Genomic DNA, 16,309 nt, shown 5'->3' with positions numbered 1-16,309 from the left:
GAATCTAACACATAATAAATTCACAGAAGAATGATCTGTCAGTGTGATTCCTTTCTCACTTGGTTTTATTTAATGAATGGCTATCATCTGTACACATGTAAAAAAGTATTGCAACACCTTGATTTTTCAAAATCAGCCTCTTTTTTGGATGATATATAATAAGATATTTGTATAATATTGTTGAAACATAGTTTATGATAACATTGGCATTGAAACGAACAAAAAATGTTTTAAAAAAAATATTTATATAACCACAAAAAAATATTTATATAACCACAAAAAAGTATTTATATAACCACAATTTTAATAACAAAATGAAGTGTTTTTGTACAAAAAAATGCATTTTACATCTTTGACTGTAGTCGAATTTTACAATGTCAGGCATTTCAAAATTAATCTTCAGATGACTGTTCACATCATGGTTGCTCCACGTAAAAAAACAATCTGCCTATTGCTGTGGCTTTATTTAAATATACCTATGTTTTATATTTATTAATGTAAATGATCATCTAAATTTGGGTTTTAATGTAAAATTAGAAAAGAAGGTGAAAAAGTCTTTGTGAGACCCCGAAATTGAAAGTATTATCCTTTTCCTTTATCAAAGTATTGTTAATCAATTAAAAATCATCAAACAAATAATCTTGATTTGGAACTGGCTGTTATCAAAGGGAAACAATTCAATCTCAATGTGTTTAAATCTCAGGAGAGATAAATCTTGTTACACGAGGGGATAGCTCATCGACTATAGTCTATTTCTAAAATATCTTTTGGATATTTATTTTGCTTAACCAAATTGTTTTATAATTAATTCATTACTTTGTGCTCGCAAAGTAAACTTTAATAGAAACCCTGTGTATGTATGTGTTATGCAATCTTTGTGGTTTTGTGAAAAGATAGTTTGTATTATGTGCGTTGATGCCATATAGTTGATTATAACAAATACGCATAGGAGTTAAAAAACAAGATGTGTGAAAAAAATGGCCATTCACATTAAAGCAAAAAAACCTGACTCCTAATTTTTGCATATAGGAGACAAATCAGGTAGTATAATATAATTTGTCGAATATAAAAAAAGAACATGTGGTATGATTTCCAATGAGACAACTATCCACAAAAGACCAAAATGACACAAACATTAACAATTATAGGTGATCGTACGGCCTTCAACAATGAGCAAAGCCCATACCGCATATATTCAGCTATAAAAGGCCCCGATAAGACAATGTAAAACAATTCAAACGAGAAAACTAACGGCCTTATAAATGTAAAAAAATGAACGAAAAACAAATGTGTAACACATAAAAAAACGACAACCACTGAATTACAGGATTCTGACTTGGGACAGGCACATACATAAATAATGTGGCGGGGTTAAACATGTTAGCGGGATCCCAACCCTCCCCCTAACCTGGGACAGTGTTTTACCAGTACAACATAAGAACGAACTATAAACATCAGTTGAAAAAGGCTTAACTCATCAGATAGACAAAAAATACAAGTGGACGTGGCCGGGTACTTATACATCCCGACACAAAAAGACACAATGAACAGATCTGAGAGTTCTCGCAGTTATCTGACAGCTAGTTCAAAGCCATTAACAACTAATAAAAAAAATCATGCCTCTAAGAATGGTGGGTTGTTAATGGGTGCGAGCCATTGTGACACTGATAAGGGGTTGGATAGAATTATGGGAACTATGAAATGAGAGGACTAGAAAAGAGAATATGATGGATAACAGCTTGAGGTAGGGTGATTTTAATCGCGAGAAAAGTGTTGTTAAAACAGAGATAATTCTTGTTGATGAAAAATAGGAGTGCAGGGGAACAGAATATGGAGGGAAGTAGGAGTTTGGGGAGGTAATTGGGAATCATTCCCTGTGTCCACCAAACTGAAAGCCATTAAAGAAATATAGGAGTGTGCTCTGCCATGTATGTAAATAAATTCATCATTAATACCAGGACTAAATTTTGTATATACGCCAGACGCGTTTCGTCTACATAAAGACTCACCAGTGACGCTCGAATCCAAAAAAGTTAAAAAGGCCAAATAAAGTACAAAGTTGAAAAGCATTGACGACCAAAATTCCAAACAGTTTTGCCAAATCCAGCTAAGGTAATATATGCCTGAGGTAGAAAAGAATCCATTATGCAGGGTATACAGATTACAGATTGGTCTAATTTGACAACTGATAAATAAAAATACGATGGATGCCTAAATGTAATAGAGCTATCTAAATAAAATAAATGAAAACAATTATATATTTTTTCAACAAGTACAATTTTTATCATGTACACCTAAAGTAGAGATATATAGCATTGAATGACTCCAATCAGAACGCAGCTGGCAGAGCGCATGGTCGGACTGAATATTAGGCCACAAACATCTCAATCATTGGATGTTGTCATCGACCATATACAGTTTAGCTTAGGCAGAATAGGACCATTGACTGCATATTTCCAAACAACTTATATAAAATGATTAAATCTTTCAACAAGGGTTATAAATAATAAGCAACGATGCAAAAATTTAATTTTAGAACATAAATAAATCTCTTTAAAAAATGAATTCAAAACAGTAATATCTATTCAATTTAACAAATATGTACTGAATAGTGTCATGTACCAGAAACAAATAATGGTTTGGAACAATTTATATCACTAGAGAGTTACTCACATTTGTTGATAATGTAAACAAACATCGATTTACAAAAAACGGTAATATGTAGCAACTAATAACAATCAGAATTCTGTAGTAAAGATCATCAGGAAATTAATCTGGTTTGCCGCCCGGAGATGCCGATAAGTGATATTTTACAAAATTACAAATAATTCAGGTATCTAACATTTCTAACATATATTGATACCACGGTAATACATTGATAATTCTGCCTTGTTAAATATACCTTATTGACAAAGAATACAGCAATAGTTATGTCGTCAACGACCAACGAAAAAATCATGATGATCAAGCATGGAATTCCGGAAATTGACCGTCTCCAAAAATATTAAATTATAAAATTGAGTTATCGTCCTTTTCGCGCCAGATGACTATTGAAAAGGCTAAATGATGTTGATGGCTGGTAATTTTATTGTCCATTAAATTGATTCATTGACGGTTTGTCTTAACTCGCGCCGGTCTTTGTAATAGTAGCATTTACAAATGTAATGTCAATTTCAATTCCATTCAAGTTTCGTGTATATAAATTGTTATTATAACAATAATGCCCCTTGAACGTATGGTTCCCTAACAAACATAGATAACAAACAAATGTTATAAAAACATACATAAATATTATTTAATACATTGAATATCACAGATCAAAATACATCCAACTGAAATAAATAATAAGTTACTCATAATATGAGAGATTTCAGTGGAGAAGATCATCCAAAATACGTCCCAATTACTATAACAGATCGGGAGTAGATCCTCCGAGATATGTTCGAAGGTCAGTTATAGTTGACCTGAACAACTTACAATGAATTGTTTGTTTCTGAAGTCTCTTGTATGCCTCAAATCTATGGCACCCTCCAAAAGAATAAAAATAATTTTCTCCGTTTCTTCCCTCTATCCAAAGAACGTCGATTGGTGGAACTTTCTCTTCATTCTCCTAAAATATATTTTGAAAATGTTTGAAATGCTATGAAAATTTATAAAACAACTTTATGTTTACTTACTAAAATTTTCCCACACTCTGCTCCTTACTCATCGACCTTAATTTGTGATCATTTGTTTTTGGACACTTCACCTAAACAGGAAATTTCTAATTGTGAATATTTTTCCGGAATGGACTAAATAGCGATAAGGCGTTATCCTCTTCATTTTTTTATCAAAGTGTAGTAGTACTTAGGTATGTCGTAACGTTCGTTGAGAGTTAACTTAGTAGAAATGATGATGCTCATGCTTGTAATTATTCAAAAGGGGCCCGTTCGGCGAAAGTTCAAATAAATACGAAAAAAGAAAATTACAAAAATTCTACCCCAAACGCGAGCCACCACACAGGCACTTGTCGCATATTCTTTTAAGTGTGTTAAATTAAGAAATATATTATTTTTCCATGAATTTTAGTGTCTGTGAGCCACCACCCATTTAGATATGTACCTGTATTGTTAACATAAGAGAGTCAACCTTCTCCTCTTCTAAGATGGAGGGTATTGGCCGGATGATAACATTTAATGGTACATTGTGAACTTCCTCAATATGAGCTGCATGCACTGTTACGTCATTGTATGTGCTTGGTGTTGACATGTCACTGACAGAACAAGTATCTAAAAGTTTCAGTGATACCGGATAAACTGTTGCGGCCAAATTAAATGGTGTATATAATACTTCAGCTGTTATGGTCGGTAAATAATTCAACCAGAAAAATACCAGATAAGATAAAACGATAGGCTTATACACTGTTAGTGGAAACTTGGTAATCATTTAAATATATTCTGACATTTCAACACGTGCACGGCTGATGTAAACAGTTTAAATGGGCTTCTTGATTGGCTGTAAATAAATATTCTGGAAAATGTTATAACCATGTGTACAGTATAATGTTCACTATTCTTTACCCTACAAGAGTGGTATGTCATTTGTCACAGTAATACAAAATTCAAAAATAATCGGTTATGGTTAGATCTAGAGTTTACAGTAGTATTCTTCATTTTTCTGATTTATCTTGACATTCTCATGTCACCTTCGCATTTAAGTGTCAAGTTACATGTTTGAATTGAAAAGTCTATCGAAAATGTTATTTTTGTTGTCTACACGTAGAAAATTTATCCCCGCTGTATTTTTGGTGATTGCAATGACACATAGATTTATATTCTATACTGGAATACTGTCAAGGCAGGAGTCCCTCAAGGATCCATCTTGCGCCCTTTTCTGTTTTTATTGTTTGTGAATGACATAGTAGATGCGGTTACAAACAAAATAAAACTGTTTGCGGATGATACTTGTCTATAATGTGTTGTACATGATGAGAGATCAGCAGCTAAATCCCTGGGTCAAGATCTAGAATCATTAGATCAATGGACAGGGGCATGGGGTGTAACCTTCAATGCAGACAAAACCAAATCTATGTATTTTACGAGAAAAAGTAATATTGATGTCACATCACTATGCATGAATGATGCACCTCTAGAAAATGTCTCAGAACATAAACATCTTGGTATAACCTTATTTTCTAATGCCAAATGGTCTAGTCACATACAGGATATTTATTCAAAAGCTTGTAAACGTCTTTTAAATATTATGAGATATTTAAAACATAAGATTGATAGACAGTCTCTTGAAAGACTTTATATTGCATTTATAAGGCCTATTTTAGAATATGGGAACATAATTTGGGAAAACTGCACACAAGAAGAATCAGATCTAATTGAGTCTGTACAACAAGCTGCTGCCAGAATTGTAACTGTGCTTCGAAAGGGAACTCCTAGATGGAAATTGTATAAGGAATTAGGTTGGGATTCCCTCCAGAATAGACGTCAGAAAAACAAATTATTGTTTCTTCATAAAACTATTTCTGGAGATATTCCTAATTATATTGCTGCTGATATCTTGTCATATACAAACACTAGTGACCAGTATGGTCTGAGAAAAAAAAGGGAATTTAAAACTCCTCAGTGTCGAACCACAGCCTATAAAAACAGTTTTATTCCACATACTCTTGAAAAGTGGAATTCACTTGATGGAGAAGTTAAAAATATTTTAAGCTTCACAGGATTTAAAAGAAAACTGAATGAGGACATAAGTCCTTGTCCTGTTTTCTTTTCCACTGGTTCACCAATCTAATTAAAATATTGATCTCTGATTACCTTATACTGCATATGAGGTCAGGAGCCTGTAATTCAGTGATTGTCGTTTATTTTCTCGTTTAATTGTTTTTCATTGTCATTTTGGGGCCTTTTATAGCGGACTTTGTGGTATGGGCTTTGCATATATGCAGTATAACGTAATCAGAGATCAATATTTTAATTAGATTGACTGGTTCACGTAAAGTTAATATAATCCACTGCCAATTAAGAAATGAGGCTAGTGATCTAAAAGATCATCTCTTCTGTGATCATTTGTCGGACAGCTCTATATGTGCTATACTTTAACCTATAATGGTTTAATTTTTAAATTGTTATTTGGATGGAGAGTTGTCTCATTGGCACTCACACCACATCTTCCTATATCTATGTAGAGATCCAGTAGAAGATAATTTCATTTCTTTTATGTTTGTCCATTTTACATTTATCAGAGATATGACCTCTTTCGAAAAATAAGTAACTTTGATAATGTCAATCTTGATGTCCTACTACAAGGTTGCTCAGACTTAAATATTGATGAAAACACAGAGATTTTTACATATGTACAACAATATATTCATGAAACTGGAAGATTTTTATAATAATTCGTGTGATACTATACTGTTTAGAAACCAGTCTATAACCACAGTGTACCACTCTTTAGTCTTAATTAAAGACAAACCTAGCTTTTAACACAAAAAAAACAACCAATTGTGTTTAGCACCTTTTTGTGAATAAATTTATATATATTTTATTTTATTTTTTGTATTACAATACAAAAATCAAGAAATTAATAGTCATGTAATAAGATGGTACACTAAATTATTTATGTATTGCAAAAAAGGGCCAATCAATTCTTTTTATTCATATAAATAGAACAACTTTGTTGCAGTGAGCTTGTGAATTTGAGTAAAATCAATTTATGATCTACTTGATTCCTAACCAACACTTATTAATGTGGTATAAAATTCGACATCACCTTCAGTAGGTCTTGCTTTGACTTTGTTAACATAGTTAATTTTATATATGTATACACACAAAAAAATACTTCAAGAAGTGGAGGAACTGCCTCCCCTGACTCACTGCAACAACGTATGATCTATTAACTTATCAGAAAAGTATATACTATCATGCATGTTATTCAATCCATCTTGTATGGGAAAGGATTTGTATAGGCATTGCCTTTTGTCCAATCCCTTTGTTTAAATGTACATTTGATATTTGAACAATAAAATATTTTGAATTGAATATTCTATAATTTGTATACAAATGCTACCACCCGATATAAATTCCGACCGTGCAAGACCCTCGTGGGTAGTCAAAGTCGTTAAACTGAACCACCCTCCCTAGTCGTCACCCATATATGACTAAACCCTTGCACACACCCATCAACAGAAGCACACGATTTAGATCAGTTATAGGTCGGTAAACTGAAAACTTCTGTATTATATTTCATTTTGCAAATATGAAAAACAGTCTTAGTTGAACAACTTATATCTATAGGATTTTTATATAATTTTTATTCAAGTTCTTAATCAATCGCCCGACGGTTGAGTTGGGTAAAGAATAATGGTCATCCCGGCTATCTCCGGTTAATTAAGAAATACGAAATTGTTATGAAGACATTTGTACCGGAAGAATCTTTATGTAGCTCCCTTAATCATGTTGAGGGATGTTTTTGCTACGTTGGAGAATCATTGGTAGCCTTCGGTTGTTGTCAGCTCTTTGGTCGGGTTGTTGTCTCATTGACATATTCCCAATTTTCATTTTAAATTTTGTTTATTTGCAAGAACTTGCATACTTATGAAAAACGAACATACAATTTACAATATATGACACAAGAGACAGAAGAGACCAGTAGTCACAGATTATACAGTAATATTTAGATGACAATGTATGTGATCTTATCTTACCTCATATACATTTCTAGGAATATGATTGGTTAAAAGCGACCTCGTGGAGACCGTGTATATTCAATATAAAGTTAGTAAGGAGGCGGGGCTTATTTCAATACACGGTTAGTTGTGGATTTACGACTTGGGTAACTAATATTATTTTCCAAGCTGTACTTTAAATAATGAAGTATATATATGTGATCAATAAAAAAGACCGTACATTTTTAGTCTACATATTTGATACAATTTTATAGTTGTCTTGTGCCATTGACCAGTCTACTTATGTATTATACTTTTATCAATTAGATGTCATTTTCAAAATGTTGACAATTGAGATTGTAATAATTGGCAATAAGGAATTCTGACATTGTAATATAAGTTGTCTTTCTTCTTTTTAACGAATTGATAATTAAAAAAGCTCAACGAGACTAATTAATAGCTCTTGGAAACTAATTAGTAGCTCATGGAGATTTACTAAAATCTCAAATGACTGATTAACAGCTAAGTGTTTGACTATAATATTTCTATCCATGATTCAATAATTGAAAACGGAATTTGGGAACAACAGGGCCAATTGTGATCGCCCAGATATATATGTATAAAGCTTACACACTTGCCATAGTAACGGATTTCTGGTGATTTTAAACATATTATTAGAAAAATTCGTCAAGTTGTAAAAGTAAGTGTAAAATAGCATTGTTTCTAAATTTTGTTTTATCATGATTACCAAGGAATTATATAATTCCATGATATTCCATTGAGACAACGTATATATTAATAACACAATTTGATAGTAGTCCCCGGTTGAATGTACATTTATGTTATTCAATGTTTGGGTTCGTAATTAACGTTTTATCATAAAGTTTTTTTGATTTTGAAAGACAAGATATTTAACTTGCAAACAGGATACTGATAAAGTATATGCAATTAGAAGCTACAATGAGGATTAGAGAATTCAAATGTAAGCCACGGTATATATACATAACAGTCAGAGTGTCAGCATACAGTAGCTATTTAGCCAGTGCTCGTAACATAACAATTTCTATAGAAAGTTGCTACTTTGCCAGCTTGATTAAAGAGGGACCAAAGATACCAAAGGGACAGTCAATATATGTAATGGGGGCCGGGAAAATAGCCACTGTCAAAATGTAAACTTTGGATGTAACAACGGTTACTGTGAGGTCATATATGCATCTTTTATCGCCAGTTTGTGTCACTTTTTTTTCTCTCTCTTAATTTTGAAAATAAAAAAAAGCACAAGGTTAAATTGTTATAATTACATTAAATCAAAAATTTCTTATTGGATGATAATAAGTTAGTGGTTCACCGAACGTAGGAGGGATATAACTGGTCTGTAATCATACAAAGTACGGCGGTTTTTGTCAAACAAGTAAATTTTTTATGAAATTTGTTACATTGATTTTGATTGGTTTACGTGCGAATTTGGTAAACAGAAATGAAAGCGATCGATTGTTTATGTTTTGTTTAAATATACTTTCATGCTCATGACATCTATGTAACGGAACAACCAGCTAATCAGTACGCACATTTGATTCATATGATATATGATAGATTATAAGAACCATTTCCTTTAATCAGCTAATTGACAGTGTTTTGACTTTTCTTACAAATTTCACTACAAAAAGGGGAGTCGCTGATAGAATGTTTGGTCCATACCAAAAAATATAAGGATATTACCAACTGTAGATCACTTGCCTAGAACAAATATTCATATCAACAGATCATTCTATACAGGCATCTCATTCCCAAGGTATTAATTTATAAATTAGTTATTGAAAACTTCTTTTTGCTTTTACAACTGTAGCGGGGTTGCTGTATTCTGTAGCTGTCGCTGTTAGTGAAGTCTCACATGTACATATTTAACTCCGGTAAACAATTCACTTGTACTTTGAAAGGGATTGCTTCCCTTCAGTACAGGTAGAACATATAAAGCCAGTCTTAATCAACTGATCTAGGGAATCAATTCTTTGGCTCAGTGGGTTAACACACTGGCTGTCACGCAGAGGACCGGTGTTGGAATCCCGGTGGTGACGATATGAATTTGCAGAGTAGATACATGTATGTGCTCTCCGGTTACATTTTGCATCCAAATAAAAAATACAAGATGGTTATCTGTAGTATAGCCAGGGTTTGTGTTGTTAAGAGTCATATATAAAGATGTGATGACTCTTGTGGTGGGGGAATAGAATAGCGGGGTTGCTTCCCCTTGGTACAGGTAGAACATATAAAGCCATTCTTAATCAACTGAGCTAGGGAATCGATTCTTCGGCTCAGTGGGTTAACACACTGACTGTCACGCAGATGACCGGTGTTGGAATCCCGGTGGTGACGATATGAATTTGCAGAGCAGATACATGTACAAGTACTTGTACATGCTCTCTGGTTACACAACTATATAAAATAACTACAATGCACTTATTGTGAAAGCTTGTGTCATCATGAAAGTTACATATTCATACATTTCATTTGAAGTTAAGGTTAATTTCATAATGATGTTAGATTGCTGTTAGCCAATTTAAATAATGTAAAATAATAAAACATACATTTAATGTAGTTTTAAAAAAAATGTGAAACCAATAGGCTATTTGCCAATATCCATATTTGACCCTGTAATTAGAGATCCCTCTTTCAGTTGTCTCCCTTAAAGGGGACATTTATTTTCATTTATAATGGAGAGCTAGCAGAACGATCAAATTTACCTGTGCCTATAGCTAATGTGAGTAATCTTTAAGGTTTTTAAAACTTTTAATTACATTAATTTGTTGTTAATCTAAATACTTTTGACATCAGAAATTATTTTTTATGAAAAATTGGTTAAACCGCCGATACATCACTTTCAATTCATCATGCTTTGCATTAACAAAAGCCAATTTTGTCCGGTATGGAACCAGTCTACGATTGACAAAGGGAAGTAATTTGTTTAAAAAGTGTGTAATAACAGAATCAAATGATCAATAATTGGCAAATTGACTATTGAACATGTTGAGTGAGAAAAACCAAAGCATCAGTCTGATGTTTGTGTACATGTACAAATGTATGTACAATGTACATGTATGATTCATTTTGCACTTATTTTGCAGACATGATCATGCAGTCTTTCTTAAAAGTTAAAAGTATGTGTCATTCTGACAGCAAAGACATGTACATTTGTAAATGTACAATGTACAGGAGTTTACAAAATTAAGATCTAGAAGATTGCAGAAAAGTCACATATAAAAACTAAATTAACAACTGTCTTTTCTTTTTCAGAACACATTTTGTTACAGCAGTTCTGAGTATGTGATATGACCGAGGAAGAATCAGAATCTGACCAACAACCTAAACGGCTCAAATCTAAATCTTCAATGGTGTGCTCATTTTTAAGATTTGTAAACAAAACATCATATAATGTTGATATTGTTTGGATAAACTATGAAGGCCATAGGGCACGATACAAAACATTAAGATCTAATGAATTTGTTGATGTTAACACTTATGTTGGACATCCATGGATATTTATAGACTCTGACACAGGAAATCGTATGGTCGTTCAGATGAAAGAAGTATTTGAACCAACTGAAGGTTGGAAACCTGAAGACAACGTTCAACCTCAAAGAAAAATTTACAACATAACTATTCCTTGTAAGTACAGAATAGAATATTTTTATTCACCAAATTAGGACCCCAGGATAAATATAGCATATAAACAATATTATTATAAACAATAACATATGCATGAATATGTATACACTAACATTACATTTTGTAGATACATTTTTTTATGTACATGTACAAAAAAAAATTAAAAATGTAACAGGTAATAAAAAAAAAAAATACTTCAGGAACAACATACAGAAAATTAATAGCAATATATAATATAATAATTAAATAAATATCATGTTGACATTGAAAACTCCTGAAAAAAATGAAAACCTGTTAAAATGAAAGAGAAATTCAAAAAAACAAAAACATCTGCAAATGTAATGTCTAATATTTTTATCATGTCTTTTTAAGAAATAGGATTACCCTTTTGGTAGCAGTTCATCGTCTGTGTTGCATTCATTTACACTTATATAGATAAGTTTAGTGCTTAAACTGTTGTATGGACACTTCATATTAATGTTCGAGTCTGCATGTCAATCCAGTAGACCATCAGATGTCCTTTTAGACATTATAATGATTCAGGACTTTGAACAATTAACTCCTACATGTACATCTCTTTACTTTATTATAACACTTGTATAACTGTTTTCTATTTTTAGTGTATCCTTTAAAGGAAAGATGTCTACAGTATTTGTCACAGATAGTCAAACAAGAGAACATAGAAGAATTAGACCTACCAAGAAATATAATAACAGACTTGGAAGATAAGTTTGAGACATTTAGCAGGAGAAAAAGAATTAGCTGATGGTGCTAAAAAAGGGGATAGTTGGATGAAAACAATAGCAGCACAGATTAATATATTTCTATATGTTTTTGTGTGAATAACAGAGATCTTAAATGTTCTGCATACATGTAATAACTTGGGGAGGTATAAGGGAAAATAACATACTTTTAACTGTTGTACATGTACACGTAATGGGTATCCATTTCTTGCATTTAATAAATACATATGGTGTGGCAAAATGTGATATTAATTTCATGCTGTAGAGAAACCAAGAAAAACATTTTTGAAATTGTTTTTAAAAATATGGTCATCAATTTAACATTGAAATTATACAGCAGTTGTCTCCCTTTGTTCAATTTTGAAGAAGACAAATAAACACATCAGCATAGTAGAATATTCTTCATGTAGTGTAAACAAATAAACACCATTTAGTAAAAATGACCCAAGAGGAACTTTGGTTATGTCCACCAGTGTAATAAACATTTGTCATGTTTGTAAAGTATATATTATTCTTTTTTTCATGTTATAATTTTCTGTTATTTAATATTTTTATTATTGTGACCTACATTTTATGATTGACTGCTTTATTTTGGAATTATTTATGAAGTACACATGATCACATACACATGATGGATCTTATATGGCAGGACATCTGTATTATACATTTTTGTAAAGAAATTTTAATAAAAGAAAATGTATTTGTATAAGCAAGAACAGAGCTTTACTAGTTTGACTTTGACAATGAAGGCAGACATTTTGATATTGATGGATTGCCATAGAAAGTTTTTCTTTTGTTTTATATTGTCTTGCAAATATGAGATTATAAATTATAATTTATTGTGAAAATTTTAATTGAATATGAATAAATTACTGTATATTCAACTTAAAACTTAGTACACATGTTCCCTATGATATGATCTTTCTAATTTTAATGCCACAGTAGATTTTTTATCACAATTTCACGGTCCACTGAACATAGAAAAGGATAGTGCAAGTGGGGCATCTGTGTACTGTGGACACATTCTTGTTTCATTATTGATATTAAGATATTATTTGGTTTGGATGTTTGAGACATAATTGATAAGGGTATTGAGACTTTTCAGTATAGTTCATCTGGAATATCCAAAAATCTCTTTTTCTAGCTACTTGAAGATGTTGTCAGAGATAAAATTGAGAATGGAAATGGGGAATGTGTCAAAGAGACAACAACCCGACCATACTAGAGCAGAAGGTCACCAACAGATCTTGTTTATATATATATATAAATTGTGTTAACAAGCAGTTACCTTATAAAAGTTAAATGCCTTTTTTAATGACGATTCCTGTAAAAATAAAGCTGTTATTTTGTTGTAATAATAGTTACAGAATACATGAACTTCATTTCAATTGACTTATTTTTACTTAAATATGGTATTTCTACTGACAAATTCCAAATAATTTCTCCTGTTTCCAGCATTACCTGTAATGTCACTGTACCCAAATTGTACCAAGTACCCAAATTGCACCTATTCAACAGAAACAGCTGAGCAATTCTTAAAAAAGTTACTTTGAGACAAAACAATTTGTATATTGATTATTTGACATTATAGAATATTAAATAATACACTTAAATATTCACAGTTTGTAACAACATATGAAGCTTTCACTGGAAAAGAAAAAAGTCATGATTCTTTAAACATAAACAACAAAAATATGTTACAAGCATCCATTAGAAAAAATAATATATATTGAGCATGATTGTACTTGTAAGTCAAAGTGATCCAAATATTTGAAAAATAAACAAAACATCTGTTATTTTATTTTTAATGATATGAATTTAAGCATTGATGCAATTTGGGTACTCCTCATAATGACATTACAGAATCGTGGCCCATGGATAGTTTGGAGGTCGATTCAAACCCATTTTTCTATGACTCAATACGGATTAAAAATCAAATTGGAGTACCTATATAATAAAGAGGGATACGGCTACAAAATAATCACAAAATGGATTTTTTTTGTCTTCCTCATAAAAAAATATAGGTGAAAAAACTGCCAAAATGGGTGCAATTTGGGTACCGTCATGTTAGCTACAGATTTAAGTTTTATATTCATTTTATTTTAAAGATGTCTCCCTTGAACATGGCTTATGGGTTTATTTCTCCTTGAACATGGCTTATGGGTTTATTTCTCCATGTTTTGTTAAATCTTAAAATCTCATATTTATATGTTAATTTAGATAATAAAAGAATAAAAGGGAAGTAAAATGGGACTATAAAAAAATAAAAACAATCCCTGTAACAATATTTTATATGAATAAAAGAATAAACATATGTAATACATGTATGCACATGGGTTATAAAATATACTACAATATGTAGTTTGTTTTGTCAAAAAGATTTTTCATGTTTAGAGTTCCCTACCCAAGTAAGTATATTAGTATATTTAGCCCATAAACAAAGAAAAGTAACAACTTATTACTATAATTGTTATTAAGATTGGAAATGGAAATGATAGACAACACTCACTTTCTGAAATCCATTATTTTTACGTCCTGCAGTAGTAGCAGAGGTGGCATTATGTGTTGTCCCTTGTCCGTACATCATACATCCCAAAGTTGATTTCCATGCTCTGACTTGAGTTTGCCTAAAAAAATGTTATGAAACTTAAACAAAATTTTACCACAAAAATCTCAGAGAAAGTACAAATTTGGTTAGCAACACTTGTACAGCTCTTCAGTTATGTCCCTTTATAACCGTATTTGATGTGCAAGTGGGTGCATCATCTATGTCCCATGCTGATGGACACATTCCCCATTTATTTTTTTGACTTGTCACATTCAGAGGTTTGACTGAAGTGTATGGATCTCTATTAACCTTTACCACATGGTTCCATATCGTAAATGAAAGGTTTTGATTTGGGGAATTATTTTGGTAACTTTTTCGAAATTACTTGTCAAAAAGGGGTCACAAACAAGCATTTTTCTTCTTTCAGGACAAAAAGTGTGCATAATTGTATGGATTTGTATGAAATGGTTAAAAAAAACGTTCTATACCAAAAAGTAAGGTTGGGATAGATTTTTGGGTAATGGTCCATATCGTTCAGAAATTAGATGCCATAAACTTAGATTTTCTGGTTTATAAACTAACACTTGAGAAGAAGTCTATGGATCTCTATGCAATAGAAAATTTTCATATTTTCCGACTTTTGACTACAAAAATTATACTTTTTCAACAGGTTATCTACTCTTTGGTAGGACATTTCTGATACTCAGTTGAGTAAGAGCAACTTAAAGAAGTAAAATCAAGCTTACAATTTGTAACAGTGTATTTAAATTTTGGATATTTAATTATAAGAACATAATAGGTAAAAAAGTTCTTAAACCACATTAGCTCTGTGTCCGAACCCATGTTGTGTTAAATGTTAAATATAAAATCAAAATTGAGAGCTTTATCAAAATTGAATGCAGTGTCCATACTTGCACCAACTTCATGGTTTGACTTATGTGATGGTATCAAGCTGTGCTTAGCGGAGCATTTTATTTCCTTTCGAAAGTTACTTCCCATTCATAAGCAAAATTTGAAAAATTTGAAACCAAGCAAACTAATTCTACTCGTGTACACATGTGAACGATTATAACATAAGATTATATTGATATTTTTCCTTTAATGATATTTCTTAATGAATAAATTCCACTCCTGATGCGTCGAAATTTGCTGACTCAATTAAAATTCGATACCTATTATGTTCTGCTTTTTACAATACAAGATGGCGTAAGACATCGATATAACCATACAAGTTCATTGAATACACTTTTCATTGTTAATAATGTTCACTTGGGGGTATATGCCAGTAATCATTCAATATATAATTTACAAAACATCTTATGCATACTACAGTACTTGGAATCGTTTAAACTATTTATCAAAACAAAAAATCGGGAAAAATTATGCACCTATCTAAAAAAAAAAAAAGTATAATTGATTTGATTTCAAAAAGGTGAGAATTTGTTTAACCTATAAATAAAGCACATTAAATCTGTGAGAATCGTTCCTTTTGTTTTTAAATAATCAAATATAATTTCAAATCTATAGATTTTTTCTTTAAAAAAGACATGTTGTTGATTTTCGTTTAAATGATATATAAAATAATCACTTGGCCACCTACATCGTTTGTAGATCTTTGTATACGACCGCAAAACAAATTTGCGTTCGTATAATGGTATGATGTCGTCGTCCGAAGACACATCCGGACAAGATTTAATA

General features: G+C 31.5%; 2 protein-coding genes across 4 annotated transcripts; one reads left to right on the top strand and one right to left on the bottom strand.

Moving 5' to 3' along the window:
• Positions 1 to 2,525: 2,525 nt before the first annotated feature.
• Positions 2,526 to 4,483, bottom strand: LOC134708476 (sulfiredoxin-1-like). The gene is made up of 2 exons (XM_063569039.1): positions 4,102 to 4,483; positions 2,526 to 3,610 (listed from the first exon to the last, which is right to left on the bottom strand). Exons 1-2 carry the CDS (start codon positions 4,423 to 4,425, stop codon positions 3,407 to 3,409), a joined length of 528 nt encoding a protein of 175 aa, XP_063425109.1. The 5' UTR covers positions 4,426 to 4,483; the 3' UTR covers positions 2,526 to 3,406.
• Positions 4,484 to 8,191: 3,708 nt separating this feature from the next.
• Positions 8,192 to 13,380, top strand: LOC134708475 (von Hippel-Lindau disease tumor suppressor-like). 3 transcript variants are annotated; one of them, XM_063569038.1, is made up of 3 exons: positions 8,192 to 8,357; positions 10,949 to 11,320; positions 11,941 to 13,380. In XM_063569038.1, exons 2-3 carry the CDS (start codon positions 10,984 to 10,986, stop codon positions 12,084 to 12,086), a joined length of 483 nt encoding a protein of 160 aa, XP_063425108.1. In that variant the 5' UTR covers positions 8,192 to 8,357; positions 10,949 to 10,983; the 3' UTR covers positions 12,087 to 13,380. The 3 variants fall into 3 exon arrangements, with proteins under 3 accessions (XP_063425108.1, XP_063425107.1, XP_063425106.1); XM_063569037.1 differs by lacking the exon at positions 8,192 to 8,357 and adding an exon at positions 9,090 to 9,217 and having other exon boundaries at positions 11,941 to 13,378; XM_063569036.1 differs by lacking the exon at positions 8,192 to 8,357 and adding an exon at positions 9,102 to 9,449 and having other exon boundaries at positions 11,941 to 13,375.
• The last annotated feature ends 2,929 nt before the right edge of the window (positions 13,381 to 16,309 follow it).

The sequence above is a fragment of the Mytilus trossulus genome, chromosome 2 (assembly GCF_036588685.1).
Source record: "Mytilus trossulus isolate FHL-02 chromosome 2, PNRI_Mtr1.1.1.hap1, whole genome shotgun sequence".
Classification (NCBI taxonomy): Eukaryota; Metazoa; Mollusca; class Bivalvia; order Mytilida; family Mytilidae; genus Mytilus; species Mytilus trossulus.
Note: the sequence above shows the minus strand (reverse complement) of the source record. Positions and strands in the feature narration are given on the sequence as shown.